The 25,227-nt window shown below is 36.8% G+C and overlaps 1 protein-coding gene across 3 annotated transcripts in view; it reads left to right on the top strand.

Moving 5' to 3' along the window:
- The window catches only part of LOC150091497 (uncharacterized), a 321,972-nt gene that overhangs the window by 286,369 nt on the left and 10,376 nt on the right, over positions 1-25,227 (top strand). For all 3 annotated transcript variants that reach the window (XM_090375972.1, XM_090375964.1, XM_090375955.1), the window contains 3 exons: positions 5,169-5,325; positions 7,926-8,078; positions 13,755-13,917. In XM_090375972.1, coding sequence (XP_090232098.1) covers positions 5,169-5,325; positions 7,926-8,078; positions 13,755-13,917 — 473 coding nt within the window. The remainder of the gene's footprint in view (positions 1-5,168; positions 5,326-7,925; positions 8,079-13,754; positions 13,918-25,227) is intronic.

Genomic DNA, 25,227 nt, shown 5'->3' with positions numbered 1-25,227 from the left:
GTGCAATGCAAAATCGTGCAATATAAACAACAGGCCCTATGGGAAAAGTGGGGTTAGGTGCCGACCACCCAAGATTGAACACACATTTGAAACCAAAACATTACCAAACACAATAAATAATCGGGTAATTTTAAATTATAAAATACGTAAGTATTTTATAACGATTAAAATACGTAATAAAAAATACAATATATTTTTTATTATAATATAATAAATAATAAAAATTTTTTATTATATTATAATAAAGTATTTTTAGTATTTTTTAATACTAAAAAAGTATTTTTTACGAATAAAATACGTATTTTATCCGTAAAAAATTATTATTTTAAATAAAATAGTCATAATAAAATACTTACGTATTTTATAATACGTAAGTCGTAATAAAATGCTTACGTATTTTATTACGACTATTACGTAATAAAATATTGCTAATGCTTTTGCTTCTATCGTAAGCAAACTTGTTTTTTGTTTGATTTTCTATCCAAACAGATGACAGCCGTTCCATCCCTTCCAATTCTTGTCTTAATCTAATGGATTTTAATTACACTTTGGGTTGTTCCCGCTATGAAAGTTGTTTTTATTTTCTCCGCATTCTTTGTAATTCTCGCCGTTGCCTCATTTAGGTCTGCAGCACATGCAATATCACACGGTCTTTCATTTCGCTCAAAGCGTTTCACAATTTCATATTTTTTTCTCTATCGACAGAGGCGGACTGGCCATAAGCCTTACCCGGGAAATCACGGTGGGCCAGAGGCCGGTGTGATTTTGGCCATAAACCGTAGTATGAGGCCACTTATCAAAACTAAAGAACTAAAATGGTCTTGGGCAGGACACATAGCTCGAAGACATGATGACAGATGGACTAAGAAAATAACAGAATGGTACCCAAGAGGAGCTAGAAGAAAACCTGGAAGACAAAGGCGGAGATGGATAGATGAAATTCATGAGTTTTTGAGTAGTAAATGGATGGCCAGTGCTCAAAACAGAAGGAACTGGAAAGTTGCCGGAGAGGCCTTCATCCTGCAGTGGATTGAAAATGGCTGATGATGATGATGAGGCCACTATAAATTTTCCCGGGTAAGAATTTTTGATCCAGTCCGCCTTTGTTTATCGATATTGCTTTTTTTTTTTTTTTTTCTCTGAATCTGCAGTGTCTTCACCAGGATGCTTCCTTTTCACACCTTTTAAGTATTTTACTAATTTTTAGGGAATAAAGCACAATTACAAAATGAGGAGGCACGCTTGATACACATAAACAAAGCTGCGTGCGGGTAGCAACTGAATAAACAACACCGTAAAGGCCGAGATACACTATTAACACCCCACATTTTACTAAAGCACATTTCTGGGGGTTACTACCATAAAACAATAAAAACAATTTCCAGTTTTGTTTCTGCTAGTGGAATCTGTTATAAACTGGTAAAAAAAAAAAAAGTAAAGTGCAGCCATTATCAACCCACTGCAGAATGGAAGCCTCCTCAACAAATCATGCTGAGGGAAATGGACCATAATCTGCCACGCTGGTCCAGTGCGGGTTGGCAGATTGACCGTATTCAGCAGTCAGGGGCTTGAACCCCGGTCTACTCAAGAGCGTGTGCTACTGCACTCCCGCTCCTGCCCACTCGGCTACGGAGGCCGTTTATATAAACTGGTAGTAAACTCCATCTAATTGCATTTGCGATTATACCGATAGCTGGAATTGTGTTGGTTTTTACGTTATTATGGTGAAATGTGTTTCCCCTTCACTGATATAAAACACATAAATACATTTTCAGAATCTTCTTCATTCCTATCGTGTTGCGTTCTGTTGGGGTGATTCCGCGTTCGACTGCCATTTCTTGTAAACACAAAGGCGAATTGTGCATAAGCGAATTCAGTTCGTGTTATATAAGATAACGTTCCCCTATTTATAAATCGTGTATGATCGAATTCGTGTAATGTAAACACGTGTTATACGAGGACTGACTGTATATTATATGTCTGTTTTAATTTTTTTAATAATATTTATATATACAATAAGCAGAAATATATGTGCATGCACATTTGAAATTTCATGCACTTAACAGTCTTTTAAATTAAAAGATGGATGCTTCTGTTTTATGTCTAAAATGTTTCTCTGTAATTTTCAGCAGAATTAATACAACATTAGTTTATTAAAAAATTAACTATCAGCAACAATTGGGCAATAGTCCCGTTCAATCTATATACAATCGAAGCTTTTTATAGCGACCCTCTTTTTAACGTTATAATGTGTTGGTCCCAGCCAATTTCTCATTAACCTAATGCTATCTTACATTCAGTATAATGACCTTGAAAATAAAAAGATTTGTCTATAATGACCATAAATTTCTACCTCTAAATCTGAATTTTGACTTTCTTAGACAATATTTGTGATCAAAAATGAAACCTACCAGATTTTATTTTGAAAGAAGAAAGAACTGATGTCCTTGCTTTGGAAACTGACAAGAGCAGAAGGAATCATGAAATATAACAAATTCTTCCAAGTCATTCTAATAATTTCTCATAGCATTGATGAGTCAAATAATGTTTAACCATGTGGAATGGGAACTGAATTCAGACCTCTCTTTCTGCCTGAGCTTTGGAAATATCATAAATCATAATCGGTTGATTTTTAACAGACACTCCAAACACAAATCCATAGACAGAAAATTCCTAGGTAAGTTAATGTTTGAAATCATACTGTATTAGTAAACAGTGTTATGGGTGTATTTTAATATAAAATTGGCATTTGTCAGGGAAATTTAATTTATAGTGCAGTGTGAACTTTAGAGAAAAACCAGCTTACAATTGTCTGATATCCAGCTTTTTGAAAGTCAAAAGTTGGCAGCTATACCATACACCATGGAAATAGCAAATGGCAGTGATGCTTTTTTATTTTTTTAATAGCCTCTGAGATGTGAATCATAATTAGTGCAGCATATATGAGGAGCCCACTTGTTCACTTCATTTTCAGCCAAAATAAAGTTCACATGCAAGAGCATAAGCTCACTAATATGTAACATTTACTCACACACTTATAACTCTAACTGATTGACCTGTGTGGAAGGTTTCCTTCATATGCCTTTCTGATATTTGGCGCCTCCGCAGCCAGGTGGGCAGGAGCAGCAGTGCGTAGCACATGCTTCTTGATTAGACCGGGGTTCGAGCCCGTGACCACCAAATACAGAGGATGCGGAAAGGTCAGGGAATGACCACCGCATATCCCCGGAGCAATATGGCCTTAGTTGTTAAGGCTCCTAAAAACCAAATAACAATAACAAGCCTTTCTGATATGAAGGGGGCCGATGGGGTGGGGAGAATAGTCTGGAAACTGACCACCGAAGCAAGATCTAGAAAACTCCTAACTTCAACCTTCTCAACTAGCAGCACAACTAATATGAATCGATAGACCAAAATCTAAGTACATGAAAACTAAAATATTTTTCAAACTGAAAAATGGCTGCAAATTCAAAATCAGCATTAAAAAAAAATACACTTTTAAGTCCGCCTTATTTCTACTAAAAAAGTTTTTCATTTCATTTTTCAGCGTAATAAAATATAAATAAGCAAACATGAACATAGTATGCATAAACATTTTACTAGGCATATGTCTGCTTATTATTTTATTATTTTATTTTTACATTTTATTTTATTTTTAAATATCATACATGTTAGTGCATTCACATCCTTTCTGTATATAGTTTAACTGAAACAAACTGAAGCTTGTATAAGGTCATCATTACTCAATGTCTCAGATCGTGAAATTATTCATAACAAGTTGCTTATCTCTTATACTTTGAATAAGTAACTCTTCCCAGTAGAGAAGTCTATTGTTACTTTTTCTCAATTGAGTACCATCATCCAGACAGCTCACAACACTGTTTCAGAGTTGATCGGCTCATCATCATTGAGTAGGTAGGTACTCATTGTAAGAGCTGATAACCCATTTGTATTTATTTACATAATATGGTGATGTCAAAAGATATATAAGAAATCTACTAATTCTACTTTTAGTCCTTGAAACCTACTAATTCTGCTTCCTAGAAAGCTACTCATAGATTAGCAGATTTCTAGGGCTTTGTAGCCCTAGAAATCTGCTAATCTGTATTAAACTAACTATGAATTTAAAAACTATCATACAAGTTAGGGCATTTGCATCATTTCTGTACATAATTGAAATTTGTATAAAGGGAATCATTACATTATGTAAATAATATCCCAACTGAATTGTCAGCTCCTACACCATGGGTAGTAGCTGATGAGAAGTCAGTTAACTTTGAAATGGTGCTGTCTGAGTGATAATACTCAACTCAGAATAAGTAATAATAGACTTCCCTACTGGGAAGTATTATTTATTCAAAGTATAAGTGATAGGCAACTTGTTGTAAAGGATTTCACAATATAAGATGTTGTTTGATGATGCAAATGCATTAACTTCTATGGTGGGTTGAAATTTTCATAGTTTGATACATTATAGCCCTAGAATTCTACTGGTTTTATTATTTTTTAGCATTGAAAACTTCATACTCATATTTTTAAATTCAAACAGCCATAGCTCTGTAACCATTCAGAATTGGACACTGTTTATGTAAAATTTACAAGATTGCAGCATCTGGAGACTAGGCACCTGTGATCTGACTGAGGTGTATAAGGCCTTGAATGGTTTGAGCAGGCTCAGTGCTGACAGGATACTTCCGCTTGTTCAGACTAAGAACCTGAGGGGGCATGGATTAGGATTGAGGAAAGACAGTTGTAGAATAGATGTACAGAAGTTTGCCTTTAGCCAACAGGTAGTTGATTGCTGGACCAGACTTCCATCTGTTGTTGTGGAAGTTGATAGCTTAAATAAATTTAAGGCTAAACTAAACAAACATTTGGAGTGACCGGATGGGTCAAATGGGAAGGGTTTTTTTTTTTTTTTTGGCTGATGCTGTATAAGCTTGCTTTCTTGCATCATATGTCTCTGCTAATGTTAAAATTATTTTCAGGTTCTAAATTTATCCTAAAAGTACAGCCCACATGTTATGAAATATCATGTATAGAGTTCAGTTTAAATTCAGTTAAACTTATTCTGGTGATGGTATTTATTTTCAATTTATACTCCACTTCTGTATGATGATTTTTAAAACTAGTATTATATGCTAAACAAACCAATATTTGTTTCTCAGGTGCTTCTATAGCTAGTGTAGCAGATACAGTAAGTGTAGTATCTTTGCCTATGCCTGCACCAGGGAGTTCTGTCATAGACACTAACTGCCTCCAATTTGGTAGTGCTCCAGAATTAAACTGTTATTCCAGTAGTATGGAAGATAAGGCACATCACCAGTAAGTTATTTATTGATTATGTATTTACATACACCATTAATTTTGCTTTAAAAAACATGTTATTAATGGTATTAAAAAACAGGATCCTAATTGCCCTTCCTTTGATATACAGAGTAGTTATAATTGAACTGTATCACATTGGAAATGCTGAAACTTGCAGTTGACAATGTTCAGACTATGTGGAAAATGAAAATCAGGAGAACAAGTTAGGTAATTTTGCTTTCTGATTAACAGAAATGAAAAGTAAATAACTAATTAATTAACTAATAATATATAAAATTAGTTGTTTTTTCATTCCTCACATAATATTCACTTGGTATTCTATAATAGTTTATTTCTTCCCAGATTTTTAATAAAAATTGAAATGCAATATGTATTTCATGGATCATGTGATTTTATGTGATTTAATAGTCACATAAGATGTTATTATACAGTCAATATTTTTGCTGTGTACTTTACTTATTTTCTCCTGGATTTTAATATCAATTGAAAGAAAACATATATTTCACATTTCTGCTATGATTTATATAATAAACAAAGTAATAATTCATGATTTATATATTTAGTAAACTGATGATAAAAAAATTGAGCTGAAAAAGTAATGCTTTTTTATTAGCAAATTGAGAACATCTCCATTTCTGCATATCTCTCCCATTGCCCATTCATTCTTCCAGTCATCCATACAGTCAAGTCCAGTCTATCCTCATAAAATATGTGGCCTTTAGGGGAGGCCATGTTTAGGCTAAGGGGGCATATTCCTTATTATCTAGTTCAAGTGCAGAAATTTTACTAATCTGAAGAAAAAGCAAATAAAATGCATGTGCAATGACTTTGATTCTTTCTTTTCCATTTCTTCTCTGTTGCTTAATGCCATCACAAAACTATAATTACAAATCACAAACATATGTACGAATTGGGGTCAGTTGCATACAAGCAAGGTTGTGTACTCCGAGTTTGTTCAATTTGAGACCCTACTGTATTGTGTTGTGACCTGAAGGGTCTTACTGTACAGAAATTGTGATTGAAATAAACTGGTTGCATAATAGAGAATAGCACCAATTTTACCTTTGTATCATTTTCTGGAGCTAATTTTTTAAGTGCATTTGCCTATATATATTTTATACAGGGTGTCTCAAAAATATTGGTACAAACGTTTAGGGGAGGTAGGTAACATCTAAAGGAATGTGAATCGCATAGGAACCGGAAACTTCTTGGGAAAGTAGTAGCAGAGGCACAAGAAGCAGAAATGACACGAGACAGTAATTAGTGGCAAACATTTATTTGACATAATATTAACAATGGAGTATGAGATGGATGCATTTCATGATGTTACAACAGATGCTCGAAGGTTCCACCATGAGACACGATGCATGCATGACACCAACACAGCGTGGATTGGCAGACACAGTCGAACACACCTGGAGTTTCTTTGACAGTAGCAGCAGTGCAGACGAGTCTCGCCATGAGATCCATTTCCTTCTCCACAGGCGATTCATACATGATAGATTTGAGGGCACCCCACAGAAAGAAATCAAGGCTCGATAAATCAGGTAAGCGTGGGGGCCAAGCAACGGGTCCACCACGGCCAATCCATCAACGCCCAAAACGCCTGTTCAAATGGTCACGAACACACCTTCCATAATTGGCAGGCGCCCCGTCATGTTGAAACCAAATGTTGCATCTCACATTTGCTGGAACATCGTCAAGTAACCCTGGTAGAACTTGTTCAAGAAAGATCCGATATTTAGCGGAGTTCATGTGGGATGGTAACAGGTATGGGCCGACTAAGCAGTCACCGACCATACCTGCCCACACATTTATTGCGAAGCGATGTTGTGCCGCATGGGGGCGCACACCATGTGGGCCCTCTGCTAATCCATACACTAGGTGCATGTCTGCCAGCTCACAGTTCGTATATTGATGCATGCTATTCGTGCGGCGACTACTTCTTGAATGAGTAAACCAGAAATTTTCCCTCTCGTGAACTGATGAACAGTGACATGTACCGACTTACGGTGACGTTTCCGGTTATGGGTTCCTATGCGATTCACATTCCTTTAGATGTTACCTACCTGCCCTAAACATTTGTACCAATATTTTTGAGACACCCTGTATATATAAAGTACGTACTGTTCTTCGCTATGTCTGCCTGTCCATCTGTCTGTATGTAATAAAAACTTGACTCCCAAATGGCAGATTTTTATGAAATATATTCAGCTCTTCGAAAGATTTGTTGAGCCATCCCAAAATTCATTAAAACTGGACAAATAGAAACTCAGCAATTATTTTTCTTTCATACATATTACATAGACTATCACAGGGTGGCAATCAGTGAATATCTGCTATCATCTTGTGACACTTAAAAAGATAATGTTCAGTTTTATATATATGGAGAGAGGCTACAATAGCACTATATTTTGGTATTAAAATATTTAGAATTACTTTTTAAGTTTTAACAAAGGTTTATACTCATTTTCTAAAATAAATTTCATCAAAGTTCAAATCCTAGTTTGAATGGTGGTGGGGTTTATTTTAGAAACTGGGAATTTCTTTGAAATTTTTATCTTAATATGAAATTTTTTTTTTTTTTTTTTTTAAAGAACATTCCTATCAGCAAGCGAAGTTGTGGCCACGTCTCCAAGGGATACTACGAGTCATGGTTTTGATATTATTAGTGATGAAGAGATTACCCGTTCTCTCTCTGCATCTAGTCCATACAACTCTGCTGTTGAGGCTGAAAACTTACAGTCTAGGTAAGTAATTGGCTTATTTATTTATTGAACATAGTCATGTGAGATCTGTGTGGTTCAGAGTTATATCATCAGACAGTACATTATTGAATTGAATTTATTTTGCAAAAATAATATGCGAAATGAAACAGTATTTCTGGGGATCTGGTTTCTCCTTTGTCTTAAGAAGAAGAAGAAGGAACATTTTAAATCTGTATAGTTTCAAACCAGTTAAGGAAATTGGAATATGATTGGTGAAACTGGTACAGCAGTTTCCTCATTCAGTAAACCAGCCAATGTGTTAAGAAAGTCTGAAAGGAACTACCTTTCAGACTTTCTTGATCATGCAGTTGTTAATGCGTTGGAGAATATACCAATGGTTGGGAATGCTTAGATGTAGGGCTCTGAATTTTAGATGATGATACCACCTGAATCGAGGTAGACAGTACATTGTGTGGACCCAAGACCAGTTGTGTATTATTTACTGCTGAGTCTAGATTTTCCCTACACATATTGAACCATATGTTGGTCAATATGTGTTGGGGAGTGGAGTTATACAACCTGTATGTGCTTTCAGGAGGGAACAGTGACTGCACAATAGGTATAAAAATGATATCTTACAGGGCAATAACACCCAACACATTGTGCCAAGGCTACTTGACTGATAGCTGGAGATGAACACCATTATCTGTATGGCTTGGGCAGTACAATCCCCCGATCTCACTTCTGTAGAGAATAGATATGCTCTTGGAAGGTGTATTGCTATCCTCCAACTGCTTCGACTCCTTGCCAAACAATTAAAAATCCATTCATGACTGTTTATCTGTAGTACTTATTAAATATCATCTACTTGTGAAGTATAGGCACATTATAGCCACAGCAGCTTATGTGCCATTAAACCTCCATAAAAAAAAACTTGTGAAGTATTGAATTCAAATAGGTGTCACTCAATGCCTCTGAGGTTTTCCTTAAGCACCAGAAAATGGCTAAAATAAGTATAAGGTCTCAGACAAAAATAACTAAGGTTGTTTAGAAATATTCAAAAATAAATCACTTTCAAAAACTCTAGATTACATAAGGTAGATTCAGAACATTCCAGTATAAAGGATATATTTCGAATCTGGTGGTAGATTCAAGATATATTCTTTAAATAAGCGTATAAATGCAAAATACTGTCCTTTACCAGCTATACACTTACCAAAAATTCCTGCAATTGTTTGAAATATTTCTGGAAGAAACTTGGAAAACTACCTGGAATTGTTGAAGTGTTGGGAATCCAAATTATATATCAGTGTAAATCATGAGGTTTAACTTTGTGTCTCTGCATAGGTAGATTTGATTAGTTGAAGTATCACCGAGTTCTGTAATTCTAATTTTTTTTTAAATCAGACAAATGTAAATTACACAATAAATTTATATAACAGCACAATAAAATATTTTTATTTTACAAGATGAACAGTGATGGTTGTTGTAGAGAGCCGGTAGTTTTTATGAGAGGGGAAAGGGTTATAGATATTGTGCTGGTGAAGTGGCAAAGGAAGTAAAATAAACTTCGTTAATTTGAATCCTCTATAATTCAAGCTTTCACTGTTTTACTAATGTTTGTATTTTATTTATGCAGATTTTTCATAAACAAGAATTTAATGATACAATTCTGAGATTCTTTTTCAGAACAGCTTTACAGTCATGTTATAAAAGAAGTGAAATCACTGAAAATTTATTGTTAGATAATGCTCCCAAACATCCTTTGCAATGAAATTTTATCAAGCAGTAGTGGCATTATCAGTATTGCCCTTACACAACACATGGATCAGAAGTCATACTGAGCTGCAAACTTGAGTTGAAGGAAACAGTTAAGAAGATTGACTTTTTTTTTTTGACAATTCTGATGAGAAAAGCCTGGCTAATATTAAAAAAATATAACATAAAAAAGTGCTATTTACAACTGAGCTGCATGTTAGAATGAAATAAAGCAGAACACACAAGTGCATGAGAAAAAGCCGTTAAATGATGATGATACTCTTATTTATTTAGATGGAATCAAAGATAATGTCAAAATGTGTTGCACAACAATGGTGAAAATAAAGAGTAATAATTAATTAGTTGTAAGAACATGGCTAGAAGGTGAAATAGCAACAGCATGTCAAGGGAGAAAATCTATAGGTAAAGTGGGGGGTGAAGAAAAGGTTAAATTACATAAATGCAGAAGTTGATTCAGTATTCTTTTATTAAATTTGCTAAAGACTTTTCACTAATATGGGGTGCCTCCGTAGCCAGGAGCAGCAATGCGTAGCACACGCTTCTTGATTAGACCAGGGTTCGAGCCCGTGACCACCAAATACGGAGGATGCGGAAAGGTCAGGGAATGATCACCGCATATCGCCGGAGCAATATGGCCTTAGTTGCTAATGCTCCTAAAAACCAAATAACAACAACACTAATATGGATTCCCCCTTTAGTCTGAATTAGCGAGGGTCTGCTGTAGTCTTAAGTAATACATAAGATGAACGTAAATGACTGATAGCTCTGAGAAATTATGTAATCAGTAGAAAGCATCTCCAATTACACTGTGATCAGTCCGAATGTGTGGAAACTAGCATGATCTTGTCAGACCACTTAATTTAAACTTTATATAGTATAAAGTTATAGAATTCTTATAGTACCATGATAATAGACTAAATATAAAAATAGCGAAATGCTTAAAGTGCGGTACTCACCTTGAATATAATCTGCAATAGTTTTATGAAAAGACTGATGGCTAAATATAAGGTGGAATGGTTAAGTTAATGCATTAAGGTGGGATGAAATTTAATTTAAAGTAAGCAGAAGTGCACTACTCTGTCCCTGGCTATCATAAAGTAGAATATAGTTAATCTGGAACATAAAAGAATTGATATTGCCAATAGTCGTGACAACAGACTTTCATTAAGTTATAACGTCTTCAGTTGGCGGTGTTAAATGAGAAGTAACGTGTGCTGTATTTTAAGGAATTTTCTATACTCTCGCGATGCTCTTTGGGACATGTGGGAATCTCAGATGTGAGAGATTCCAAGCCGAGGAAAGGTGAAAGGAAAGTTTTGCATTTAGGATGTTGAGATTAGTATTGTGTTGAAACCATTCGATAATGAGGACTTCATATTGAAGAATTTTTGTGGCTGGTTTTAAGTCTTATAATGGTGATAGCAGAGTCAATTAAAGGAGTGTGATTGTGGGTTTGGGCATGAATTGTGAGTTCTGTACTAGCTTGTCCCGATCTAAGACTATTATAGTGGTAGTACGCGCGAGTGTTGGAGGTTTTGGTAGAACCAAACTTGGTAGTAGTACTACCAATATAATAGAACTCCAATATAAACTGGAACATCATCCCAGCAAAATAATACACCAAACCAATAGCATAATAAACTCCAAACTTTCCTCCCAATCTAATATTAAAAAGCAACAACTTCTAGATATACAAAAATTAAGCAAAATTTCAGATGTTATTATACAAAAGCGGATAAAAGTGACACAATTGTCATCATAGACAAAAATACTTACACTCAGAAAATGGAACAAATTTTAGCCAACCAAAACACACATAAAATTGATAACGATCATAATATCACCAAACTTAAAAATAAACTAGATTTAATCTTAAGAAAACTCAGACAAAATAAAGAAATCAATTTATACACACTGCAACAGATAGGAATCCGCAACATCCTTCCTCACATGTTTGGCATCACCAAACTACACAAACCCGGCCACCCGTTAAGACCAATTATCTCTTTCAGTAAGTCAGCTTTTGCAAATCTATCCACCTACTTAGTTAAAATTATATCCCCTCTTACCAGATTCTCAGAATTCAAAATCAGCAACACCACTCAGGCCTTTCAGAAAATAAGCAATACTACAATTTCTGATGGAGATATCCTAGCATCATTTGACGTAATATCTCTATATACTAACGTGCATATCCCATACACTTTACAGGCTTTACTGAAATTCTTAACAACAGATAACACTTTGACTAAATGTACCTCTCTTTCTATTAATAACATCCTTCAACTCACTTCACTTTTACTAGACGCCCGATATTTAAGATTCAATAATAAAATTTTCCAACAAATATTCGGTTTACCCATGGGTTTAGGTATCTCCCCCCCCCCCCAGTCAGAAATTTACCTAGCCACAATAGAGAACCCAAATCCCACAATCTTTCCCCCCAGAAATAAAATTATACACCCGTTACGCTGATTACATACTCATAATAGGCAATAGGTCCACTATAGACAATCTCTTTTTAAAATTTAATCCAATACATGATAGGTTAAAACTCACTCTTGAAATTGAAACCAACAACCAATTAATTTTCTCAACCTCACTGTTTACAAAACAGGTACCAAACTAGGCACAAAAATTTTCAGAAAAAATACACATACAGGCAAATACCTACATTTTGCTTCGCACCACCCCCTCTGCACAAAAAAAGCGGTTTTATTCAACCAAATACATAATGCCCTCAAATATAGCACCTCACAAAATGACTTAACCAATGAATTTCAATATCTCACAGAAAAATTTAGAGCTAGGAACTACCCAACCCAACTCATCCAACATGCTATTTCCACTGCCAAAAGTAATATTAACAATCCACCAAAACCCACCACCAACGCAAATATACACATCATCCTCCCATACCATAATGAACTTGTCGGACAATTCCACCGTGTGTTTACAGGTACTGATATCTCCCTTAATTTTTCAGCTTATAATAAACTCGGATCCTTATTCAACACTTACAAAGATACACACAAATATACTAACGTGCATATCCCATACACTTTACAGGCTTTACTGAAATTCTTAACAACAGATATATATTCTTAAATATATTCTGAAATTCTTAACAACAGATAAATAAATACAATAATTTACTTGATTAAATGTCAACCAAACTGTGATGCCTGTTATATTGGTAGTACTACTACCAAGTTTGGTTCTACCAAAACCTCCAATGCTCGCGCATACTACCACTATAATAGTCTTAGATTGGGACAAACTAGTACAGAACTCACAATTTATGCCCAAACCCACAATCACACTCCTCTAATTGACTCCGCTATCACCATTAAAGACTTAAAAACCAGCCACAAAATTCTTCAATATGAAGCCCTCATTATCAAATGGTTTCGACACAATACTAATCTCAACATCCTAAAAGCAAAACTTCCCTTTCACCTTTCCTCGGCTTGGAATCTCTCACATCTGAGATTCCCATGTGTCCCAAAGAGCATTGCGAAAGTATAGAAAATTCCTTAAAATACAGCACACGTTACTTCTCATTTAACACCGCCAACTGAAGACGTTATAACTTAACGAAAGTCTGTTGTGACGACTATTGGCAATATCAATTCTTTTATGTTCCAGATTAACTATTTTCTACTTTATGACAATCAGGGACGGAGTAGTGCACTTCTGCTTCCTTGTGCTTATTTTAAAATTCTGTTAAATTAAATCTCATCCCACCTTAATGCATTAACTTAACCATTCCACCTTATATTTAGCCATCAGTCTTTTCATAAAACTATTGCAGATTATATTCAAGTTGAGTACCGCACTTTAAGCATTTCGCTATTTTTATATTTAGTTTAAACTTTATAGTTAAGTGTTTCCATTGAATACCTATGTTTTATTTATTTTATTAATAAATATTTGCAGGTTAATGCTTACAATGAATCGTACAGCAGAGGAAATAGAAAAGACAGGAGAGGAAGGAGTCCATGGAGAAATATGGCTAAATGCAGGAACTGTACATGGAGTACCAGTCAAATGCACTGAATGTGGGAAATCTTTGCAGTGGAAGCTAACTTCTGATGCAAAAGTAAGATTTATATATTTATACAATCTTTTCCATTTGATAGGTTTTAAATAATGTCAGGGTTAGTTACATGAGGCTTGGCCTTTCATTGCAGTATTAAAAGGAAATTTCTTATTTTAAAGTGTGCTGTCTGTTTTAGTTGGTCAACTTAGATGCAGTATAGTTTATGATCTTTATGCTGTACAGTGAGCTCCCAGTTTATGATCATACAATTTATGACCCTTTGATGTTACAAACAAGACTTTGACATGACATTAGATTTACAAATGTCTCAATCTTATAACTTTTCCATAATTGTTGCTTTACAACAATTATGGGCAACAAACCCTTTGAAAGTAAAATAGGTAAGAATAAAATATTTAACATATATTGTACATGTGGTTATAAATATCACACTATTTAAAGTATGTTTTTGGTGAAATATGCTATCAAGAATATGTGATGTGAGTGCAAATCACCAACAGCATCTCATGTTAGATAAAATTGATTTCTGTTTAGAATAGTTTAATTACATTATACTTGTCCATGAAACCATTTGCTATTCTTTCTAAAGTGATTTTACATTTCTAGTGATAAATAACCAGCTTTTTGATAATTTTATTGCAACTGCATGTGGAGGTGCAAAGAGTTTCCATAAGTTAGTTGCATTGCAGTTTGACTTGTGGGTGGGGGTTAAATCATTTGTAAGATGAGCTAAAAAAATTTGTTTCTTCTGTGACTGTATATTTCTGTTTAAATTATACAGTAATAATCTCTAGGCACAACTCCAAGCCAATTGGGCTAAACTGCATTGCAATAGTGATTTTTTCCTAAGTAACAACTTGTGTATTCAATTTAATCATAAATATGGCTAATAAAATCTATTGTTGCAATGAAAATATCAATATTTTAAAATCTTATAGTTAAAAAAAGTATTAAAATTTTGTTGTTGGGGATACATCTTAGTAAATCTTATGCTTATTCTAGTTATCGTGCATTTTTGGGAACAAACACTTTATTTTTTGGATTATATCCATGGGAAAATTGGTCTGAATTTATAAACTACTTTCCAGGAATGTATGGTGTTCATAAATCAGGAGGTTACTGTATATGCATAATGGCGGATGTTTCCATATCGGGAAAAAGCATGTCTTATCAGTTTCTCACAGCCCACTGTGGTTAGGAAGTACAAAGAATGGTGTTGAATGGGTCAAACCACCTCTTGCTGACAGAACTGTAAAGGATTATGCAGGGCAATGTGCAAGCTGAATGGTAGGTCGCTGTGCAACAGTTGACATTGCAATGGGAAATGAAAGAACAATACCCCAAATGATGACGCACCACACATTCAGATATATGGGGTTCCACAGCAGACGACCCACGAGATGCCCCATCTCCTCACCACTGATCGTCAATGGTGAATGCTATAGTGTGAACAACATGCTGATTAGACACCGAAGGACTGGAAATGAGTGTTCTGGTCAGATGAGTCCAAATACATGGCACAACATGCTGATGGATGCTTTTGTGTGTGTCCCAAACCTGTCTGGTGCCTGGGCAGGGGGGTGGCAGTTGCTTAATATGGGGCATGTTTTTCTGGCAAGAACTAGGACCCCTCGTGCATATGGACCAACGTTTCACTGGTGAGGTCTACCAGTAGCTCTTAGGAGACCATGTGCAATTTGCCATTGGGCCTGCACTGAACAAGTGGTCCAAGGAACACAGTGAAGCCATTCCCCATCTTGATTGGCCTCCAAATGGACCTGACTGCAATCTCATTGAACACCTGTGGGATGTTTTGGAATGGGGAGTGAGGTGTATGGATATGCACCCACCATCTATTCCAATGCTGTAGAAAGTCTTGCAGGCAGCATGAGCTGCAGCTCATCCCTGCAGTGGAGTCAATCAGTGGAGTCAGCTCATCCCTGCAGTGGAGACATCTAGTGGAGTCAATGCCTAGGTGAATAGCTGCTGTTATCCATGCGAAGTGGAACCCAACATGGTATTAGGTAGGTGGTCATAATTCAATGATCACTCAGTGTATGTATATAATTTTTATGTTCAATATATGAAGTGTGATCAAAATGTTTGGGAACTGACTTTGTATCTTGAAATTTGCATTAGTGTCTAGATGCCTCACATTTCACAATGCACCTAGATATAGTAACATGAGTCTGAATTAGCATATGTTGAATAGGTGTTTTATTGCATTTTAAAATGAATGATTTTACTGGGCAGTGAATTTACATCAAATTTTGGAGTTTTGTTGAACTTCTAACAAATTAGAGGAAAGTGCAACAGATCCCGTGAACGTTAAAGTCAGCTTTCAGAGAGGATATTGTGTGTTGTTGAAAGACTTTTCAGTGTTCTTGAAGTTTAAAGAGGGGTGCTTGTCCGTTAAAGGTGTTCCTAACTCTGGATGCTCTTTATCTTCAAAGATTCAGTTGCTTGTGTTAGTGATATGATCAGGAGTGATTGACTTTTAAGTATCTGTGAATTAGTATTTCTTAGGAAAGTGATGCATTATAGGAAAGTGATTTATTATTGTCAAAAAAAAAAAATTCCTCTGGTTGCCTATAGCAGGAATCGTGTCCTACATTTCTATGAATAAAGAATTTTATTATTATTTCAACCAAGTTGTACTTTACATTATCATTACTGATGATGACAGAGAACTTAGAGTTCTCATGTCAGGATCTTCGTCAACATGCTGCTGATGAGCCTCACTTTGTTTCTTTCATCATTTACTGGTGACAAATAGTGGGTGTATTGCTATGATCTGGAAACAAAAGCCCAGCCATTTCATTGGAAGACTCCATCTTCTCTAAGTTCCAAAAAAGCAAGACAATCAAATGTGAAGATCGTGCTTATATATATATATATTTTTTTTTTTTTTTTTTTTTTTGACTCACATGGAATTTTTGCTGCATGAAGTACCAGTAAAATGTACAGACTGGGAAATATTTGAAATGGAAGCTAACTTCTGATGAAAAGTACACCTATTTTTTCTGTTTAATATTTTTCAAATAGTGTCAGGGTTAATAAATAACCCTGACAAATACTTGTGCACCAGGAATATTACAAACCAGTTCTACAGTGATTACAAGATGCTGTTCAAAGAAAACATCCAAAAAAAGCAGGCTTCAGGGAATTGGCACTTTCATTGTAAAAATGTCCTTGCACACTCAATACTTGCCATTCAAGAATTTAAGAGGTACTCCATCACTATGGTCCCCCATATGCCATACTCACTAAATTGAAAGTCAAAAGTTGGCAGTGATACATTTTCTTCTAGCTTGATTAAAGAAATGTGCTTGTTTCTTTTTAAATTTTATGGCAATGTCTGAAAATCCAAACATAGCTTTTCAATCCAACATACCTCACATCCATGTACCGAGGTCATAACTCCTAGATATGTTGAAGAATGTTCTGTGCAAATTTTTTTCACCGACAGTTTTCAGATCTTTCACCTCCATTTTCGAAATTGATAACCATGGCAGACTAAACCAGGAGGATGATTTTGTCTTACCTATTATGTCTCAGTGAGGAAGTACCTTACAGCTGCATATGACTACATGGTACACAAGTTCTCATTGAAAAATTATTATTATAAATGTTGAGGTAGTAGCACAAATATCCTACTGGATATTATGAAAGAAAAAAGGATTGATGTACAGTAGTCCTTGGTTGGGGAGTTGAGATGTGCACAAGGAAGCTAGATATATAGCAAGTTATCTCAAGCTTGGCAGTTTAAAAATTCTTCACAGCAGTGCCGAGTGTGATAGAATATTCATCAAGGTTAAAAAAAACAAAAAATGCATTTCGATTTTCTTTCTGGAAAAGCTTTGGAAATATTCCTGGCAGCAAAGAAATTGTTATGAACAAAACTTTGACTCAACATTTCTGAACCAGCAAAGTCTGCAAAAGTATCTTGATTGAAGCAATCAAAATCATTTGATGTCTGATAGATTATCCAAACAGAAATCCACAGAAAAAAAATGTCCGTAGGTAAGCTAATGTGTAAAAGCATACTGTACTGGTAAACAGTCCTATGGCTATAATTTGTTATAAAATGTGTAGTTTGCCAGTTTAATTAAACTGGTGTGTGCAGCCTGCGCCGCGACCCGTGGAATTCGGAAAGGGGGATCCTGGTGGTTGAGGGGCCCAGCCTTAATACACCACTTTGGCCCCTGCTTCGACAAGACGGGTGGTCCCGGACCAGCCTGACTTGGATCAATCGGCGGGTGGTTCTTACTGCTAGGGTTAATTGCGTTCCAATAAGCCTCCCTCCCTTTGGTCCTGGGACGGGATCAAGGCTTATTGGAAACGTGGGTATGGTGCCTCTAAGCTAACTTGGCATCCCATTCGTGTACGCAGTACCTGCTAGTTCACGAGTGGGCGTCCCCTCGTAGGGCTCCGTGGTGGGTGAGGTACTTAGGGCATCTGAAATTTTTATCTTACTCCTATGAGTAATTTAAATCCTTCTTCTGGGGCTCTAACAAGGCCCCTACCTAATCGATCGTCAGAAGAGAGTGACAGCAATTCTGCTAAAAGAGCCAGAACTGAGAAGAAAACACCATCTGTGACACCTTTTCCTCATTCTCCATTCCACCGGAGAGCAGTCAATTGGGGAAATGTCACCTTTCGTTATCCAGAAAGGATTAGAAGGGATGGCAGGTTCACCCAAATCCATAAAACGGCTGAGTTCTGGAGATATTTTAATTGAAGCATCAAACTCAAATCAAGCCGAAAAAATTTTGAAAGCTATATCTATAGGGGGAATACCCATCATCATAACCCCTCACAAAACTTTGAACTCTTCACGAGGTGTCATATCAGAGTGGGATCTTCTTCATGTTTCTGAAGAAGAGATCTGCTCTGAATTAAAAGAACAAGGAGTAACAGCTGTCAAGCGAATATCCATGCGTAAGGATGGGAATCTTGTCCCTACCCGAGTTCTCATCCTAACATTTAACACCCCATGGCCTCTAAGTTCCATCAAGGCAGGGTACTTAAACTGCCCAGTGAGGATTTACGTTCCAAACCCACTGAGGTGTTTTAAATGTCAAAAGTGCGGCCACTCACAAACAGCTTGTCGTGGTAACCCTGCCTGTGCTCGATGTGGTGCTAAAGATCACGAGAGCAAGGAATGTCTAGCTCCTAAGCCTAATTGTACTAATTGCCAAGGAGAGCACCCTGCATATTCTCGAGCATGCCAGCGGTGGAAGGACGAAAAGGAGATTCAAAAACTAAAAACGGAACTGAACATCTCCTACCCAGAGGCTAGAAAATGCATACAAACAACAAATAGCGGGAAGCCTTCATATGCTCAGAAGGTTTCTGCGAAGTGCACTATCGGTACACAAACAGAGATGACTGTACCACCAAGAGAGTCATTCACTCCAATTGCATGCTATTTATTGAGTTCACAAAAGCCCACCAAAAAAACACAGTCAGCTGCCACTCCTATATCCGTACCTAATAGTGCTCCACCACTACCAAAACCAAGTGGTAAAAAAAGAGCAACCAATAATAACAGAAACAATGGATGTAGAGGACAAGGAGGTACCGGACGAATCAGTCCTGGAACTCTTCATGGAGGAAGAAATGGACACCGGACAGCGTCTATACTTCCCCAAAAGAGATAAACCCAAGACGGATAAAAGTAAGCCCTCAGCAACTCGGAAGCCGTCTGATGGACCCACCAAACCAAAATAATGGCTAAATTCCTACAATGGAATTGTTGTGGATTCCGGCGAAATACTGATGACATCAAGGCAAAAGCACAAGCCAGTTTGCTTTTGCTTGCAGGAGACTTACTTAAAGGCAAATGATGATCCCACCATGCGTAACATCAATTTTTCGTAAGGATAGAATTGCAGATGGTCCTGCTCATGGAGGAGTTGCTATCCTTGTGGGCAACCAGACTCCCGTTCAGCCCTTGTTAATTACAACCAGCGTAGAGGCTGTTGCAATTCGCCTTACAGTGGGATTCTTATTAACCGTGTGCTCTATTTATTTGCTACCTGGGACTGACATCTCCCAGGAAGACCTTGATGATCTTGTAATGCAGTTGCCTTCCCCTTCCTTACTTCTCGGGGATTTCAATGGACATAATACTCTGTGGGGTAGTGCTAGCATTAATGGAAGGGGACGAGTCATAGAGCGCATGCTAAATGACAATGATCTCTCCCTTCTAAATATTGGAACAAACACATTCTTCCACATGCCTATCCGTACGTTTTCTGCCATTGACCTCTGTATCTGCTCCCCTTCTCTACTCCCTTCGCTCACTTGGGAAGTGGAGGAGAACCCATATGCAAGTGATCACTTCCCTGTGATAACCTTGTTACACAACGGGAGACCATGTCTTCCTTCCAGGTTACCACAGTGGAAGTTTGATGAGGCTGACTGGAGTGCCTTTCAACATCTGGCAAATTTTGACATCTCTGCAGTCAGTCAGGAGCCTATCAATGATGCAGTTACGTACATAACAGAAAACATTGTCCATGCAGCTGCAACTACAATTCCAAAAACGCCCACCTGGTTTCCTTTGTTTCCAAAACCATGGTGGAATTCACAATGCACAGCAGCAAAAAAGGCTCAAAATAAAGTGTGGGGGATATTTTGCCGATATCCTACCACGACCAACCTTATAGCCTTTAAGCACGTGCGCGAGCCAAAGTATGCTACATCCACCGTCAGAGTCAAAAAGAATTGTGGATCCGCTTTACTTCATCAATTACTCAGTCTACTAGTACTAAGTTGGTCTGGGATAAAATATGGAAAATGAAGGGGAAATACACAGCACACCCCTCATCGGTCCTGGAATATATAATGGATGTGATGTACTATTGCAGAATCTACTGCAATAGCCAACGCTCTTGGGGAAACTTTTTCTAACATCTCTGCAACATCATCATCTTACTCCCCAGAGTTTCTGGTCTTAAAGCACAACAGTGAAAAACAGGCCCTTAAGTTTACATCAAAGGGTTCCCATGCCTATAATGGGCCATTTACTAACCACAAGCTGAAAACAGCACTTGCCCGTACAAAAGCTACCGCTGTTGGACCAGACAACATCCATTATGAAATGATCAAACATCTTTCACCAGAATACATGGACCGTCTGCTCTTCCTGTACAACAGAATCTTTCTTGAAGAGCATTTTCCGGATACCTGGTGCAAGGCAACTATTCTTGCTTTTGCCACTTTAGGATCCTTTTAGGGAAGGATCCTAAATGTCCAAAAAACTATCGTCCTATTGCTCTGACCAGCTGTCTGTGAAAAATATGGGAGAGAATGGTCAATGCTAGTCTCTTATGGTATTTAGAATCGAATGACCTTCTCTCCCGCTTTCAGTGCGGCTTCCGAAGAAACAGGTCCACACTGGACCACTTAATTAGACTGGAAACATCTATCCGAGATGCTTTCCTGAAAAGAGAACATTTGGTGTCCATCTTCTTTGACATGGAAAAAGCGTACGACACAACTTGGAGATTTGGTATTTTAAAAGACCTTTACAATCTCGGTCTAAGAGGTCACCTTCCCGTTTTTATTAAAAATTTTTGTCCTGCCGTTATTTCCAAGTTCGTGATAATCCTCCCTTTCGCGGCCCTTTTGCCAAGAGGAGGGGGTACCACAAGGATCTGTCTTAAGTGTCACGCTTTTTGCCATTAAAATAAATTCTATTTCTGAACAACTTCCTCCAACTATAAATAGTGCACTCTACGTCAATGACTTCGGCATATTCTCTCAATCATGCAATATGAGGGTTATTGAGAGACAACTACAACAAGCTATTGATCGTCTTAACTCCTGGGCCACAGCCAATGGTTTCAGGTTCTCACCGGAGAAGACAGTTTGCGTACATTTTTGTTGCAAACGTAACCTCCACCCTGAGCCTGAATTACAACTTGGACAAAGCTTTGTTTGTTGTTGGGTTTTATTGGCGCATTAGCAACTAAGGCTATAATGCACCATTCCAGTTGTATCAGAGGTGAAATTCCTGGGACTCATTTTTGACAAAAAGCTGACATTCGTCAGCTACGCACAAAGTGCGCGAGAGGGCTTAACATTATCTGCTCTCTCTCTTCTACCTCTTGGGGTGCAGACCGATGCACTCTACTACGTCTGTACTGTGCACTTGTACGCTCAAAATTAGATTATGAGTCTCAGGTATATGCATCTGCCAGAAATAGCGCTGTTCGCTGGCTTGACCCCATCCATCATCAAGCCGTTCGTATTGCTACTGGTGCATTCAGAACATCATCTGTCCAAAGTATGTATGTCGAAGCAAATGAACCATCCTTGTCACTTAGACGAATGCAGTTGTCTCTACAATATGCCTTCAAGCTGAAGTCCCTGCCAGACCATCCCACGTGGACATCCGTTTTCGAGCCACGATGGGGAAAATCTTTATAACACACGACGGTCCGCCAATCGCCCATTCAGCATTCGTGTTCAAGAGCTACTCAATGAGCTTAACATCTCGGTAGACAAGGTTGCTCGATCACCAAAGGAGCTCCTACCACCCTGACATGCACAAACACCAGCATGTGACTTCTCACTCAAGATTGTGACGAAGTCTAATACTCCAGCTTCTGTCTACCTTCAGCTCTATTCACAACACTGTGCCAGTTTATACAGATGGCTCGAAGTCCGAATCATATGTGGGATCTGCTGCTGTTTTTCCAACTACCATATCAGAAGAGATACCCCTTGACTGCAGCATTTACACTGCAGAGCTGCATGCTATAGAGTTAGCTCTAGATCACATAAGAAAACACCGTTACCAATGGTGTATTATATATGCCAATTCAATGGGTGCACTAATCATCCAACCCTGTCCCGAATTCAGCAGATAATATACAGCCTCTATATAAATGGATTCGATATCCGCTTCTGCTGGATCCCAAGTCACAGAATTAGAGGAAATGATTTGGCTGACATCGCAGCCAAATCAGCACCCCTAATGGATAATCTTGACCTGTTAGTTCCCTATACAGACTACAGGCAAGTGATCCGTAGTAACCTACAATCTCAGTGGCAAGATTCGTGGCATCACCTGGTTACTACAAACAAACTGTGTCGGAGCCTGTGATCCATCCTTGGCAGTCCAGCTTATGCAGGGATTGCAAAGAGGAAGTTGTTCGTGCTCGGCTCTGCATAGGACACTGTCATATGGCACACTCCTTTTTGCTGAGGGCTGATGACCCTCCTATATGCGAGCAATGCGACACCATTTTATCTGTTAAACATATTTTATGTGACTGTACCAGTTTTAGAAATGCTGGTTTTACCGCTTTTAACCATCTGACTGAGCCGTATACACTCAGTCAGATTTTATCCAACAATGACCGTGTGTCTGCTGTTTTTAGCTTTCTAAAATCAGTAAACCTTTTTACTCACATTTAAAAAATCTACCTTATTATTGTTACTTGTTTACTGATATTTGTCTTTTATAGTTTATACTTGTTTTTATACCCTGACTTAGTGACCTAATTCATTAGGTCACTGAAAGTTTTAGATTTTTTATGACAAGGTTTTGGTGCATTATAGCCTTAGTTGCTAATGCGCCAATAAAACACAACCAGTAAAGCAGCTTGCTATCAATAATTACACAGATGCCACTGAATGTATGGATATAATTAGGTTTTAACTTAATTCCTGAATTTTCCCTAATTGTGCAATGATTTCTGGAATTTTGGTGGAGAAATCAAGGCATTTTCAAAAAAAAAAGACTGTCTCAGAAATTGTCTAGGTTCTCATAGACCCATGCAGTGGGCTCAGGATTAATACTAAAATTTTGCCAATTAATATATAATTCATTCCTACTAATTTCAAAAGAGTCTTTTTGAAGTTATACATAGGTTGGATAAGCCTTTGTTTCTTATTGAAATTGTAAATATAGTTGTAAAGCAAAGTGATTAGCAAAAATCAAATCTATTAGTTTGTCTTTTCTAGTAGGTACTGTGCATTTTTGTTCCATATTAAGCCTAATAAAATTACTGGTATCAAGGTCATAATGAATGTTAAAATCTTGCACCACACCCACATTGGAGACAAAAAGAATAGACTAATATAAATTCAAGCTTCTTAAAAGTATTTTCTGAACGACAGGAGGGGGGCAGATAAAGTAATACCTATTGTAAGTTCCTAAGTTTAGTGTATATTCCTTCCAAATCCATTAATGGAATAGTATTCTGAATTGTATTCTTTTCATCCCCACATCTTCTAATCACATAATTGTCTGAACAAAACTCTGAGCTGAGTTTATATAAAGAAAGCATGTTTCAGTTAAAGTCCAAATGAGACTAACTTCATGTGTGAGTTGATTAAAGGGAGCTTACAATGCTCCTGCAATTATAGGAGATATTACTTAAATGATTATTCTGAAAATCAGGTTTAATTTTTGTGTAATTAAGATTTTGTGACTTATTGCTAAGACTTATTAAGCTTGTTTAGTATATTCCCTTTCAGATTTTTATTATAATGTGTTTTATAGGTTCTATTAATTTTATTTTTTCTGCACCTGATATGCAGAACTATATCAATAGTTCAACATTTCTAGCGCTTTTTGATGAAAACAGATTAATATAAAGAGTAAATCTCAGGATAAAAAGATTATCTGCTTTTATAAAATTTTATTTATTATTTTTTTAAAAACATTCCTCCATAATTGATCAATCTGGAAATATACAATATGATCCTTAAGGTATTACAATATTACCTTTTCCCCCCTACTGCCTACAAAATTAATGTGTTTCCTAATATTTTGCCTATTATATTGAGAGGATTGCCTCAATACCCTATTGTGTAGAATTACTTGCTTCTCATGACTTTTTTTTTTTTTTTAAATACAGATGCATAGAATTCCTTGAATTGATCATCAGAATAATCTTCTATAAATCCATTATGAATAGAAGCTGGGTTAGCTGAGACTTTCAGATTCCCTCTGGAATCAGAGAAGGTAAGTGATTTGAAACTACCTTATTAATTCCTTCCCCCAAAAATTGGGGGAAGGAGTTAACAGGGTAGTTTCAAATCACTTACAGGGTTTCTTTGGAATTCGTCACTGTGCCAGAGCTGCTGTCCCCTAAAATATATATATATATATTTATGCCCAAGCATAACTCCTACATATCCCAAAGATCTTAGTTCCTCTAAATTTTGCTTTCCAACTTCCCATATCTTTCCTTTCTTTTTCTGAGAAAGAAGTATAAAAACTAATAAAATATTCTTCTCTGTCCAATTTCTTTGGCCATGATCTCTTTTCTAATTATATTAATCTTCTTCTGAGCTAAATTGTTAGCCAAACCCACTGTTAGGTAG

This window comes from Mastigoproctus giganteus, chromosome 1 (assembly GCF_048544385.1).
Source record: "Mastigoproctus giganteus isolate SK-2022 chromosome 1, ASM4854438v1, whole genome shotgun sequence".
Lineage (NCBI taxonomy): Eukaryota > Metazoa > Arthropoda > Arachnida > Uropygi > Thelyphonidae > Mastigoproctus > Mastigoproctus giganteus.
This window is presented reverse-complemented; position numbering and strand designations above follow the sequence as displayed.